The 13646-nt window shown below is 41.4% G+C and overlaps 4 protein-coding genes across 6 annotated transcripts; 2 read left to right on the forward strand and 2 right to left on the reverse strand.

Moving 5' to 3' along the window:
* Positions 1-700: 700 nt before the first annotated feature.
* On the reverse strand, positions 701-2086 carry LOC133840919 (MIP18 family protein galla-1). 2 transcript variants are annotated; one of them, XM_062273107.1, is made up of 5 exons: positions 1979-2085; positions 1460-1921; positions 1280-1392; positions 1070-1220; positions 701-1008 (listed from the first exon to the last, which is right to left on the reverse strand). In XM_062273107.1, the coding sequence occupies exons 2-5, from the start codon at positions 1677-1679 to the stop codon at positions 911-913; spliced, it is 582 nt and encodes a 193-aa protein (XP_062129091.1). In that variant the 5' UTR covers positions 1680-1921; positions 1979-2085; the 3' UTR covers positions 701-910. The 2 variants fall into 2 exon arrangements, with proteins under 2 accessions (XP_062129091.1, XP_062129089.1); XM_062273105.1 differs by having other exon boundaries at positions 1460-2086.
* Positions 2087-2858: 772 nt separating this feature from the next.
* LOC133840918 (maternal protein exuperantia) lies at positions 2859-5970 on the forward strand. Its single transcript, XM_062273104.1, has 5 exons — positions 2859-3018; positions 3332-3500; positions 3603-3755; positions 3834-4996; positions 5176-5970. Exons 2-4 carry the CDS (start codon positions 3345-3347, stop codon positions 4974-4976), a joined length of 1452 nt encoding a protein of 483 aa, XP_062129088.1. The 5' UTR covers positions 2859-3018; positions 3332-3344; the 3' UTR covers positions 4977-4996; positions 5176-5970.
* Positions 5971-6240: 270 nt separating this feature from the next.
* On the forward strand, positions 6241-11643 carry LOC133845889 (protein fem-1 homolog B). 2 transcript variants are annotated; one of them, XM_062280523.1, is made up of 7 exons: positions 7553-7680; positions 7744-7843; positions 9075-9357; positions 9421-10163; positions 10221-10636; positions 10704-10930; positions 10988-11643. In XM_062280523.1, the coding sequence occupies exons 1-7, from the start codon at positions 7661-7663 to the stop codon at positions 11149-11151; spliced, it is 1953 nt and encodes a 650-aa protein (XP_062136507.1). In that variant the 5' UTR covers positions 7553-7660; the 3' UTR covers positions 11152-11643. The 2 variants fall into 2 exon arrangements, with proteins under 2 accessions (XP_062136505.1, XP_062136507.1); XM_062280521.1 differs by lacking the exons at positions 7553-7680; positions 7744-7843 and adding an exon at positions 6241-6637 and having other exon boundaries at positions 10988-11642.
* On the reverse strand, positions 11264-13645 carry LOC133845896 (uncharacterized). The gene is made up of 2 exons (XM_062280531.1): positions 11902-13645; positions 11264-11839 (listed from the first exon to the last, which is right to left on the reverse strand). Exons 1-2 carry the CDS (start codon positions 12248-12250, stop codon positions 11745-11747), a joined length of 444 nt encoding a protein of 147 aa, XP_062136515.1. The 5' UTR covers positions 12251-13645; the 3' UTR covers positions 11264-11744.
* Position 13646: the final 1 nt, after the last annotated feature.

Consider the following 13646-nt stretch of genomic DNA (forward strand, 5'->3'; position numbering starts at 1 on the left):
TTTCCCATCCGTTTGCCTTTTATTATTATTTCTTTCCGTTTGCCCGACGTCTCTTGCACTCTCTCCCTCTCTTTTTAGTCTCCCCCTCTCTAGATCGATAGAATATTGGCTGTTTGACGGCGCTGTGACGCTGCAGTTGGAAGTTCAAGCAGCAGCTTGTTTTAATTGCTCAACAAGGAAATGTTCACATAAGTACCGAGCAGTTTTCTTTTATGTGCGATGTCATTGGTACTTCTTCTTTAAAAAGAAACGTCACTAATTAAACGAATCAAATGCTTAAACACGCTGCTCTCAAGCAATCAAAAAGCAACAAAAATCTTTTCAAATTAAATTGAACTGATATTGCTGATAACTTAAGCGGCAACCAATATGGCCGAAATGGCCGCAAGAATTCATTCACAAAATTCGCCAAGATAATGGACACACATGCTGCACACGGTTCGAAGCGGGTTGCTTAATAGATTAACAAGCAAATGGCTTCCAGCAATATTGTAGCGCAGATAGCGGGAGAGCTGTAGAGCTCCAGCTTTAGAGAAAATGGGCCGTTGCGTGCCGCATTATCAGTCAACCAGCAGCAAATAACACAAAAACAATTAATCATACCGTCCAAATGCGAGACTGCTCGACTTTTCTAGTGCGACTGCAGTGCGCTCTCAATAATATACAAACATATGTATGTATATAGAAAACTAAAGTGGCGTTCACCTTTATGTACCTAACACAGGTTATATATATTACTTGTTAAGTCCAGAAGTTAACGATACATCTTATAGCTTACAGTATAGGCCACAAACACTTGGTAGACTTAATATTAAAGCGACTTAAATCATTATTTACATGCAAGGGGCACAGCTCCCAGTCTCCAGACTATTCCTATTCCTTATACTCCATGCAGTACCGCTCTTTCCCCTCACTCTTCATCCTTGATGCAATTCTCGACCAATTCTCGCAAATTCGGATTTTCCATAGCAGCTGCTATGCGTTCCTTATCGTTGATTTGCTTGTTGACTATCAAAATAAAAAAGTTTTAATATCAACGAATATGGAAAAGTAAACACACAACGCTTACTCTCTTCCTCCGTCTGATGGGCGCCCTTCTTGATGTAAATGTCCAGCTTAATGTTATGGGGCAAGCCACGTTCCACCTTGACGCGTATGCAGAGACCAATCAGCGTGGCGAGCGAGCAATGCGGCACCGTGGGATTAAATTCGATGCGCACCTGCAAGAACGACTCTTTGATAACAAATCACTCTCTTAAAAAACAATTGTTTATCGCACCACAGAGACATTTGAGCGGGTCGGTTGCATGACAAAGATTCCATCCTCGTAGATGACATTCAAATCCTCCAAGGTGCAGGGCTTCTCTGGATCTCGTATAGTGCGCAGCAGATCTTTAAGCAATGATAGCAATTACATAATATGAATGACTGTGTGACTTTATTATTAATTCGTATTTACCATAGATAGTCTCTTGCAGATCGGTAGCATTGCGGTAGCCAAGCTCGTGGAGCAGCGCGTCTTCGCCATAAGCGATCGCTCCATTATCCAATGACATTTGACTTGTTTTCCGCACAAGCTCTGCGGCTGTTGTGCTGCCGTTGCTGTTGCTGTTGCTGTTGCTGCTGCTGCTGGCGACGCTGTCCGATTCAGAGAGCTTGCGCTTGATGTAAGACAACATATTTAGCGTTCTGTTCTGTGCTGTTCTGTTTGCTCTAATTATTCCCCAGCTGTCTGTGTATGCGTCTAAGTGTGTACGTGTGAAGATAGGTGTGTATGTGCTGCTCTGCTGTTTGGCACGTTTGATTGGGGCGCTCTTATCGCCTCAGTGTTTTTATCTTTTACGCGTTGTGTCGAACCGTTGTATTCCTCGTTTCGGCTGTGTGCGGTGTGCGTCGTTGCTCTTGTTGTTGCTTTTGTGTGCTTGGACAATGCAGCATAATCTTTGATTCGTTTTTACTATTATGAACTTTGATTTACCGATTTAGTCAAACAGATTTGCGTGTTAATTATCGTCACAACTCGACACTATGAACACAAAATTTCACAAAACAGCTGGTTTTTGTTTTGGTCGTAACAGGGCTGCACAACCAACTTGTACGATTATCGACAGAAAACAAGGTAGCGGCTAGTACAGCTGTCAGTCGCTCAAAAGTGCGCAAATGTGACGTCACGCGCGGAGAGCGCCACTTATGCAATTTGAATGAAGTTTAAAATGTAAATGCAACTGGCATGTAATGTTTAAATAACCATATGTCACAATGTTATTGGAAAAATTATTGCAGCCCTGGTATTTACGAAAATAAAAATCATATAGCCATGCAGTATGTGTAACGGACAAATTTAAATTTAATACGTAATTTCTATAATATCGAAATAAATAAAATAAAACCTAACGCAGTGAATATTTACACTTTACATACTGTTATTGCTTTCGCACTTTGTTCGCACTTTGCTGAATTAGGCAACACTGTTGCTTATCAACGCTTCTTGGCTTCTTTGCTTCTGCGTTTTGGGCCTAATAAACTTGTATATGTACATACAAACATACAGACATACAGTGTATTAGTTTCTTTTGCGCCGGCTCGTTTAACTTTTGAACCAAGGGGAGAATCAATAATCTTAACTAATTATAACCTATAATGTGACCATATTTATTCTTCCGCCATAGAAAAATATATTAAAGTAAACAAAACAATTTGACCATTGTGGTAAATAACTGTAACTTGGCATGGCATCAAATTTAACTTAAACTTTTAGGATTTTTGCCCATTGTGCTTAAACAGCAATGTGATTTGAAGAGTAGTAGGCTCTGACATCGAAAATTTTGTGCACTTATGCGACTATAAATTTAGTTTTAATCATTTCGTTTTTGTTAGTCTTACGAATTGTTTCTTCTTTGTGAAAGCTCGTCGAACGGAAGCAAATCTCGCTTTTTTACCCTTTTGAAAAATAAAGGAAAAAGTTCGTAAAAAGCGAAAAAGCCCATTGAACTGAACGCGAACGAAAGTGGTAAAAGGGTAAGACAAGGGAAATATTTTTTTTCTCTTTTTTTTGCAAGTGTGTGAGAATGCAATAGAGTTTGTGAAGAAAGATGGCGCGAGCAAATTGAACTGTTTGGGAAATGTCCCGTAATTTGTATTTTCCATATATGTATATACATATATGTATGTGTGTACAAAGTTTAGAAGAGAGTTTTTGCTAAGCAGCTCGCAATTCATTTTGAGCCTTCGTTCGGTGCACAACGCCATTTCTCCATATTAATTTTTTTTTACCAGTGAGAAATTAATAGAAATAATTTTGTGGAGTGTGTTAACAGCTTTTTTTCTGCAGATCATATACTAAAATGGTTGCGGATAACATTGATTCTGGCGTTGCTATTGCTGCTGCGGATCAATCCTCTGCCGCGGCAGGAGTTTCCATTAAGGATGAGCTGCCAAGTGGCAATTATGTTGTGGTATCAGTGGATATCGATACCACTGGACGTCGCCTAATCGACGAGGTAACTTGTGAACTGGAAATGTAAACTAGGGGAAAGGGTTATTGAACTCTCGTTCAACCGTAACCTAACTTTTGCAACTTTCCAATCTTTTTCCTTTCGTAGATTGTCCAATTGGCGGCATACACCCCGTCGGATCATTTTGAGCAATACATTATGCCGTATATGAATCTAAATCCGGCTGCCCGTCAGCGCCATCAAGTTCGTGTCATTTCCATTGGATTCTTTCGTATGCTGAAGTCGATGCAGACGTACAAGGTGAGTTGGAATGCAAAAATATTTTCAGATTCAAATCTACAAGAAATTCTCTTCCCATTAAAAAATACTACAATATAGATCATTAAATCAAAATCTGAGGTTGCTGCGCTCAAAGACTTTCTTGAGTGGTTGGATCAACTAAAAGCCAAGAATCCTGATTCGGATGGCATTGTTCTTTTCTATCACGAGGAACGCAAATTTATACCCTATATGATTTTGCAATCGCTCGTAAAATATGGCATGCTGGATAGATTCAACAAGACTGTCAAGTACTTTGTGAATAGCTTTAATCTGGCCAAATCCTCCATAGGCGACACTAAACACTACAGTCTACGCAATTTAGCCAAGATACTGGCCAAAGCCAAAGAGGAGAATGCCAAGGATAAAAGCGAGAACGTGGCAGATAGCAACACTAACAACAAGCGCATCAAGAATGCCATCCAAAAGGATCGCGACGAATTCGATGGGAGTGCCAGCGTTCGTGCCAAGCTCGCTTACACTGTTGCTCTCCAGCTGAGCAACTCTAATGCGAGCGGTACAGCGCCGGCATCGACGGATTCGCAGAGCAATCTATTTAATGCCCTAAAGCCCTACACTGAACCTATCAGTGGCGATGTCAAGGAGCTGGACACGCAGAACTTGAACCTGGAGCGCCAGAACTCGTTTCGTCCGGTCTTCTTGAACTACTTCAAGACTACACTGTATCACCGTGTTCGTGCTGTGAAATTCCGTATTGTGCTCGCCGAGAATGGTTTCGATTTGACCACATTGAATGACATATGGACGGACAAGCATGCCGCTGGCTTGGAAGCAGCTCTACAGGGCATTGCCCATCTAAAGACTGAGGATAGGGCGGAATTGGTTGAGCTGCTGGACAGCTTCTTCGATCCCAACAAGGTGACCATTAAGCCAGTGGTTAAGCACAGCACAATGAGGCGTCGTAACAAACGCAATACGCTTACCCAAAAGTCTGGCTCGCATTCAGCTACCAGCGAAGAGTTTGGCGCCGGTGGCGATAAATCGCAGAGCGTATCCTCCGTGCCGGATTCCACCACCAAGACGCCGTCGCCCCTTAAAAACGGTAGCCGAGCCCAGCGCAAACGCAACTCGCGAGTCAACCTCGAAGTCAAGGAAGTGAAATCGACAGATGCGTCACTGAATAGCTCGGCGCCTGCTAGCATCTCAGTGCCCAGCTATATGCCCATTGCAGCCAGTAACTAATCCCGAACGGCGCAAAATAAGTAATTGTATTTGATTTTTAAAATCTTATATTTTAATGCTTTTATACTTTGCTGAAATGCTTATGTATTTATATATTCTTATATATGTAGTTTAGCATTATCCAGCTTTAAAAATGCGCTTTTATACATTGTATATTATTTAACTGAATTATTGAATTTATGAAAATATTATTTTACAGCCTCGTGAAGAAATTGTCATAAATACACGAAGTTGACAAAGAATCAAATGAGAAACGAAGAAATTTATAATAGCGAACTCTTTTCCTTTTTGAAGAACGACACAGATTAGAAACAAATTTTGTCCAAATTGCAGTGACTCGTATAAATTTCCTGTGGTAATACGCATCATGTAAATGTAATTATATGTGGAGTGAACACGCTAGTGAATGGATACAGGATAAACATAATCCTATAATGAAAAACAGATTAATCGGTAAACCCGCAACACAAAGAAGTAATTCCTAACAATGGATCATTGGATTATTGCATCATCCATTGCACACTCGTCCATGTCCATTCACAACCAAAAAATGGATATATTGTAATTGTATATGCAAAACAAACTTCGTTGCGTTTAGGGGACATCATTTTTCAGAACTAAAATACAAGAAAACACTGAAGGGAAAATGCATGAGCCGCCGGTAAACGCTTCGATTAGATAAACATTGGGTAAACCTTAGAACACAAATGGAATATACTAAAATAAATAAAATAGGTTACCCAATGTTGAAAATGTGCATGAAGAGAGAATAGCTAACCTACACTAAATATAATAATAAGAGAAGAAAACTATAGCTGAAGAATCTATACTAAACATTAAGCAGTAAGACATATATGTATGTAATTGTTTATAGAGAAAAACAAATATTTCAAGCTTATATTTCACACAAATATTTCATGTTTGCACATAAGTTTGGCTTTCAATTTCAATAAATATATGAAATTATAAGGCATTTAAAAATGTAACAGAAAAATCTATTGTTTTTAAATTTATCGAAATCTCTATGACAGTGTAACCAGCTCGCTATTATCTATGTTCTGTCTTTTGGTATTTATCCATGTCACGACGAATTTTTCAAAAATATAGATTTAAGAAAAATATTCGCAGGGAAAATACATTAACCAGAAAATAAATTAATATACATTACGCATAACATTGATATAATTGTTTGACAAAACATCGATATTGTTAAAAATATACAATCGATGCATCGATAGATAGTGTGGGCGATGTTTCTCCACATCTAGTTAGTTTGTTGTTGCCCGTTGCAGTGATCGCTTTCGACAGACGAACGAACGAGAAAGAATATAAACACAGCTAATTAATTGCACGCTGCGTTTTGGCGTCGCAGCAACAATTCCATGATGATGATGGAAGTTGATCCCGACGAGGAGCAGCAACAAGAGACGAATACGTCCATCTATGAAGATACCCTAGACTTTGGCTACTACAACATGGCACACGGCATGCTCATCGACATTGAGGAGGAGCTGCGTGAAAAGTTTCCCAATGAGGAACGCGTTCGCTTCTCCCAATTGAACACATTATATTTGGCAGCTCGCAGCAACCATATGATGAGATTTGTGGAAGCCCTCAACACGATCAATTCGCAACAAATGCAAACGCATTTGGTAAACACAGTAAGTGTTTCTATCTCTCTCTCTCTCCCTCTCCCTCGCACCACACTTGCCACTCTCAATGTTGTTAATTTATTTTGCGTAATGTCCGCAAATTGACTACTGCGTCATTAATGAAAATTTCCACCTATATATAGGTATTGTTTTTAATACGTGCATATAGATGCTCGTAATTCGAATAGAGCGTATTTCGCTCGGCCTGCTCATTTGGTTGTTCTTTGTTTATCGCCTCATCTCGGATGCGATGCGAGAGCTGCTGCTTCCTCTCTATAACACCTAAATACATACACATGTATATTTAATAGCTTTGGCAAGCGGTGACGGCGTAGTAATTGTTGTTAATTTTCAATTAATGCCGCATACACCGAGAAACATGCTGTGTCACGTTGAATTAGAGATTGTGCCACAATATTAAGGCAAATTACTCATTTGCAACTCAACGTGCGATCTTCTCTATTCGCTGGACAGGCCAACAAGAACTTGGCCCGTTGCCAGCCACTTTTAGCAGTTCCTCAAATGTGCGTTGTTTTTAATCATGAATAATATTTCACATAAATACGCGAAAAAGCAACTGCAGTTGTCTTAAAGGGAAATCGAATTCAACTGCTGCATTGGAATGTGACTAAAACAGCTGCGTACTGTAAACAAACCCCCATCCCCCCTTTTGCAACTTCCTCGTGCTCTCTCAGCTGCTCAAATGAGCGAGAGAGCAAAACATAGAGAGCGTGAGTGTGCGCTTACTCTCTTGCCATCCCTTGCGCTCTCGCAGGCTCTAAGGCTGGTCAGCTGTTGTGCGGGTTTGGAATGCACAGGCGCACGCTCTTCTACCCTGCATGACAAGAGTCCTTTTATTATCAACCCCCATCTATATATGCATATGGCATACTATGTGTGCTGGGGGTTGGGCGCAGGACACGAAGTTTTATCGAATTTTTCGTGACTGGCTGGCTGGCGTCAGGACCTTTTGCAGTATTAGAGCCAGGCAGCTGCTTGCAGTTCAATTTTTGTTTGTCAGTCAGCAGCGCCATGCACGCGGAGTTATATCGGTAAGGATAACATAATATGTCCTGCCATATCGCCAATCCACTACTGCATCATTATCTTTATAGTACACGCAAACGCTGGTACGAATCCGCCTGGCCAGGAGCAAGCTTCTGGCGCGGCGCTAGCGACACATTGCCACTAACCAGCTATATAACGTATCCGGCGGTAAGTCTACCCTGCCTTCGCTCAGTTTCTTGACCCACTTAGCTATTTCTGTAGCCACCACAGACAACAACAAGCATCCAACAGCCAAATGGGCATTTAACCATTTAAAGCCAAAAACGCAATTTGCCCTGAAAATGTCGCTGCTGATGATGTTGTTGTTGCCTTGGACTTTGGCCACACAATGCCTGGATCTTGTCTCCTCAGCATCCATATGTCAGCAGCCAGACAAAGAGAGTGTGTGTGTGTGTATGTGTGTGTGTCAGCACAGTTTGCAATATTTACATGTGGCATGCCAAGCAAACGGGGGAAAACAATCGGGCGACGACAAAAGAAAAGCTTTCTTTTTGCTCGTCGCAGATTTATGCTGTAAAAAGTGCTCGACGCTCAACGCTCGATGCTCAACGCACTATTTTCAGCCTCAGCCAGCCTTGACTGTGAAAATTCGAAAATGTGAAAACGCGAATGATGCGCACGCATCTCATAAGCACACAACTCAAGTGCTAAACACGCTATAGCTACAGTGAGAGCACGCTAAAACGGACCATAAAATATAAAATGAAAACTTATTTTATGATTATAGAACGATGCTAGTTACAGTGAAGCTCTTCAAAGTCTTCAAAAAGAGCTAAAAGTATAGTCAGAAACAGCTGTGTAAATAGGCAGTCTAAAATCTTCAAAATAAAAATAAGATCATAGATTAATTGAGTCATGTCAATACAAATAACAAAACAATTTACTAACTAAAAGTAAATAATCATTTAGTCAGAATCAGCTCAGTAAATTGAATTAAATAGGTAAATAAGACTTCTCAATAAGACATCCAGAAAAAGAAATAGATAAAAATTGAGTCATCTCTATAAAAATAACAAAACAATTAACAGAGCAATCAGAGACTGTATATATAAAGAATATATATTTTTCAACAAAGATACTCTATTTTACTCTCTTAAAATAATTAAAGCCGTAACCGTAAACCGAATTGGAGTCGCCTAAATTGAAATTACCAAAGTAAAATTAGCAGTGTTATCATAAACCATATAAAGTGTATTCTTTCTTGAATAAACAACATCGGTATTTTGACTAAGTATTTGACAGTTTTTCAGAAGTGTAATATAAATCTAATCTACATAACTATCTAATCTTAATAACTCCTATAGAGTATATTTTAAGATCGTTTCTTTCGTTAACTTCGTGCCGAGCTAATTTCATACTTGTTTTATCTCACCCGCAGAACTTTGATCAGCCCGATGGTCAGTCCCTTACCCCGCTGACCATGGCCGCAATGTCCGGCAATGTGACATTCGTGAAGACGCTACTCTCGCACTACGATGTGGATCTGGAGCGCGAGTGCAATGTCATCTTCGATGGCCTGGTCGTCTATGGGGCAACAGCACTGTGGGTAGCCGCTGGCATGGGGCATCTGCAGATTGTCAAAATGCTTGTGCAGGCAGGCGCATCCATCAATCACAATACCAAGGCGCAGTCTTCTCCGCTGCGTGCCGCCTGCTACGAAGGTCAGTTTCATCTGCGTATTACCTTGAAATAATTCTTAATAAATTTATAATTTCTACTTGCAGGTCGCTTGGATATTGTGGAGTTTCTGATCGAGCATGGCGCCGATGTGAATGCCACGAATTTATTCAACAACAACACGCTGATGATTGCCGCCTACAAAGGACATCATTTGGTCGTCAACACGCTGTTGCAGAACGGTTCACGACCCAATGATCAGGCACTGTGTGGCGCCACGGCGTTGCATTATGCCGCAGAGAGCGGACATCTGGATGTGGTGGTGGCATTGCTGGATCATGGCGCCACACTGCAGCTGAATGAGGCTGGCATCTCGCCAGCGTTGCAGGCTGCCGAGCGATTGCATGAGGATGTGGTCGAGGCATTCATACAGCGTCCCGGGCTAATGAGCAAGGAGGAGCAGATCACAGCGCTGGAGTTGCTTGGTGCTACCTATGCCAATGACAAGACCAAATACGATGTGCAACGTGCACATAGCTATTTGATGCGGGCCATGCAACTGCGCTACAGCGATGCGCGGCATGTGGTACGCAAGAAAGTGCAACAGCCAGTGCCCGCCTATGACAGCTGGTTTGAGACCGAAACCCTGCCCGAACTGAATGCCATCAAGCTCAACCATCACTCCATACACATGGAATCGCTGGCCATACGCGAGCGTGTGCTGGGCAAGAACAATCCAGAGCTGCCACAGGCCATCATATATCGTGGTGCAGTTATGGCAGATCAGGGACGCTTCGAGCAGTGCCAAGTGCTGTGGAACTACGCCATTGATCTGCGCATGCGCAACAATGTAAGTTACCTGCAAAGTGTTTCGATTGCATTCGGTAAATAAATGTTATGTTTGCAGGTCTCCGTTGAACGTGATTTGCTGCGTTTCGCGCAGTTGTTTGCGCAAATATTGCGTGTGGAGAACCATCGTCTAACGCTGGATCAAGTGCTGCCCGTGCTTTCCAAGTGCCAGCAGGAAATTGAGAACAATAAGCACAAGATGCTCAACACCAAGCCAAACACATGCGCCAGCCTGCTGCAGGATCAGAACAATCAGAACTGCATCACAGCGTTGTATTTAATCAAAATTGTCACACAGCTGGCGCGTCGCAAGAAGGATCAGGACATCAATGAGGAGCACATACAGCAACTGTTTCTTGTGGTGCGCAAGTTCATACAGCACGACACCCGCCTCCAAGATGGTCAAACGCTGCTTCATCTCGCCGTCAACGGCGTGACTCCAGTCGACGAATTCTATACCAACGAAATTTGCAAGTGAGTGGAGAGAGAATTAAATAAGCTCTAAATGGAATTGCATTTAAATATCTCTTCTTTATGTTAGATTTCCCTGCTATGCTACTGCTCTGGTGTTGGTGCACTGTGGCGCCTCCGTTGTAGCTGTGGATGCTGCACGCAATACGCCGCTGCACATACTGGTGACCAAGATAAACAGCTCACAGGATCGCCAGAGCGAAATGGCGCGCATTTTGCAGCTGTTTGTGGAGGCGGGCGCACACTTGGATGCGGTGAATGCAGCTGGCCAGACAGCTGCCACAGCCTGCAAGCAAGGTATTATGAAGTTAACTCCTGTCATTACAAAATACTTACGTTGTTTTGCATTTGCAGTTAACTTGGCCAATCTGCTGCATGGTCATCAGAACGCGCACACGAGTTTGAAGTGTCTTGCAGCACGATCGATTGCCACAAATCGTTTGAACTTTAGGGGCATGATACCCACACAGCTGGAAGCTTTCATCCAAATGCACAGCGTGCACAAGGTGCTTACATAGATAGCCAAAAGAAAACAAAACAAAAAATGGATTGACCACTGCAGGAGTCAATGCCAAAACCTCTAACAAACTTAAGTCATTAGGAACTGTGTATATTTTGGAGTCACCGCACATATGAATGTTTAAATGTGTATCGAATTTAGTGACTTAAGTTAGCCAAATGCCAACAATTTTTATATATTTTACACACAACTCACACATTGCGCACTCACACTTTGTTGAAATTATTTTGTTTTTATTTTTTTAATTTCATTATTTCTTTCTTTTTCATTCATTATTTATTTATTTTGCAACTCACACTTTGGACTGACTGTTTGTTTATAAACAACATATGTAAAATCATTTTGTACATTTTCTATGTGTATTAATTAATTAATGTTAATTGTAATGCGGCGGCGGCGGCATCGTTTAAATCAATTGAATTGATTTTGTTGCTCGACCCCAGAAAAACAAACAAACAAACACACACACACAACACAAATGAATAAAATATCAAATACGCAATTCAAATTAATTGTTATATGTATTTACAAATCGAAAATCACAGCTGATAACGAAACTATGTACACTAACTTAGTACGATTATAAATTCCTTAGATATTTGCATCGCTAATCTTATGGTTATTGTGACGCGCCTGCGGATAAACCTGCGGCTGTCGCATTACCTCCTCATACGTGGGCGGTGGCGCTGCAAAAAACAATTAATTTCCATTACAATTAATTACTTTGAAGTGCTAGTCGACCACATACCGTTGATGACATAGTCCTCGTCGTGCATGAAGGCGGGATTAATGACGGCATCTGTGGGATACGTGCGTTCGATGGTGCGCTCCTCGAGGGTCGAACGATGCGAGTAACGCTGCAAGTTATCCGACTGTCGATGAAAGTTATTCATATAGTGATCCTCCTGTTCGATATCCTCGCTCTGCAGCTGTATCACATGCACCGAAGGACGACGCTCTCCGGTCTCAGCGATGGCATCGGTGTAGTTCTCGCTGAAGCGAAACGGCGCCGTCAACGACTTTTTGCACTTGAGAAACAACACGATCAATATCCAGCCCAGTATGAGGACCAAGTACACAAATCCCAGCATGCTCATCGAGAGGCCGTTCTCGTCTCAGGCAGGCATCAAACGCCTGCCTGCCTGTCTATCGGAGCTGCCTGTTAAGTATTTGCTTTTATTTTGTAGTGATATTTTAACTGGCAAAGGCTCGTTGCTGATGTGTATCAAGAAAATCGATAAGCAAAGTGTTCGCTCTCGTTGTTGTTGTCGTTGTAGTTGTGGTTGTGGTTCGCGTGTGGCCAGCACTATTGGTCTGGCCGTGCTCATTGTTGTCGCCAAACTGACAGCGCTCACAACAGCGCAAAGAAGGCGAGGCCCCACAAATGGGGACGCGTCGCCATATCACCACAGTGACCACAACACAAATGGCCAAAGGGAAAAGCTAAATACTGAAGGCAGCCGAAGCAACTGGAAAAAGGAGCAAACGGAGCAGGAGGTCACAGTGCCAAACTCTGTGATTTCTATTTGCCCATGACGAGTTGACTGACAGCCAATAAATAGCTAATCCTTTAGAGTCACATTAAACATGCAACTCTGCTAGTCTAAAATTCCATAGAACTGCTACCAATTGTTTCACGTTGCTCCGCCTTCTCCTGCTGCCTCAATGAGCTCATTTCTCTGATATAATTGGCTAATTTGGGCAGAAGCATGACGTCACACACACGGCATCGGCATAAAAAAGTTAATAGTCCACTTAACATTATGCGGCCCGTTTGTCAGCTTATATCAAATATGCATGTACAAAAATAGTCTACGAAATGGCCCAGTTGACCTTATGCGAGAGGTTCATTTCCTCCTCCTCCTCCTCACCCTTCTCTCACTCTTGGATTGTTTCCCCCGTAAAAAACAATTGCAATGGGTGTAGTCAGTTTTTTTGTTTCTTCTATTCAACATTTATTGTGTCCTGTTGCTTAGTTGGAATTCAGTTTTGTGTGCTTTCGTTTTGTGGTTAATAAATTATTAAAGCCTTATGACATGACTTATGACTTATAAAATGCCTTAATGCTAAAAGCTAACAGGGTATGGGCGTAACTATACAACCCCTTCTTCATCTAGTCTATGTACGTGTGGAAAGTTTTGTGCTTTTGTGTGGCATTTCAAATGTGGCGCTAACAGAATACCATTATCGTCTCAAGGAATGTAATTATGGATTTCTAATAGATAATAGATGGTTATGGATGAATAAACAAGCAGAGCGCAGACTATAGAATGCATAATTAGATCAATACGCAGATTAAATTCATACATCTAGCAAATCCTTAAAAAGCATTCGAAGAAAATATTTTGGATTATATATTAAAATGAACATCTTGCATAAATTATATAGTTTTTTGTTTTCATTATTTTAGGATGTGTTTGGTAGGCTTGCAAACTAGAATAGCAATGTGTAAGAACTAGAAAGAAGATATATTTTTGAAGGGAAAGTTTTATA

The sequence above is a fragment of the Drosophila sulfurigaster genome, chromosome 3 (assembly GCF_023558435.1).
Source record: "Drosophila sulfurigaster albostrigata strain 15112-1811.04 chromosome 3, ASM2355843v2, whole genome shotgun sequence".
Taxonomy (NCBI): domain Eukaryota; kingdom Metazoa; phylum Arthropoda; class Insecta; order Diptera; family Drosophilidae; genus Drosophila; species Drosophila sulfurigaster.

Excerpts from the sequence above, each read along its gene's own strand:
- LOC133840919 (XM_062273105.1), bottom strand. The coding sequence starts at position 1,679 with ATGTTGTCTTACATCAAGCGCAAGCTCTCTGAATCGGACAGCGTCGCC. Across the intron at positions 1,393-1,459 it reads TCTGCAAGAGACTATCTATG|ATCTGCTGCGCACTATACGA; the intron begins GTAAATACGAAT and ends CATTGCTTAAAG. Across the intron at positions 1,221-1,279 it reads CCCGCTCAAATGTCTCTGTG|GTGCGCATCGAATTTAATCC; the intron begins GTGCGATAAACA and ends TCGTTCTTGCAG.
- LOC133840918 (XM_062273104.1), top strand. The coding sequence starts at position 3,345 with ATGGTTGCGGATAACATTGATTCTGGCGTTGCTATTGCTGCTGCGGAT. Across the intron at positions 3,501-3,602 it reads GACGTCGCCTAATCGACGAG|ATTGTCCAATTGGCGGCATA; the intron begins GTAACTTGTGAA and ends TTCCTTTCGTAG. Across the intron at positions 3,756-3,833 it reads AGTCGATGCAGACGTACAAG|ATCATTAAATCAAAATCTGA; the intron begins GTGAGTTGGAAT and ends ACTACAATATAG.
- LOC133845889 (XM_062280521.1), top strand. The coding sequence starts at position 6,359 with ATGATGATGATGGAAGTTGATCCCGACGAGGAGCAGCAACAAGAGACG. Across the intron at positions 6,638-9,074 it reads AAACGCATTTGGTAAACACA|AACTTTGATCAGCCCGATGG; the intron begins GTAAGTGTTTCT and ends TCTCACCCGCAG. Across the intron at positions 10,637-10,703 it reads TATACCAACGAAATTTGCAA|ATTTCCCTGCTATGCTACTG; the intron begins GTGAGTGGAGAG and ends TCTTTATGTTAG.
- LOC133845896 (XM_062280531.1), bottom strand. The coding sequence starts at position 12,250 with ATGAGCATGCTGGGATTTGTGTACTTGGTCCTCATACTGGGCTGGATA. Across the intron at positions 11,840-11,901 it reads CGAGGACTATGTCATCAACG|CGCCACCGCCCACGTATGAG; the intron begins GTATGTGGTCGA and ends TGTTTTTTGCAG.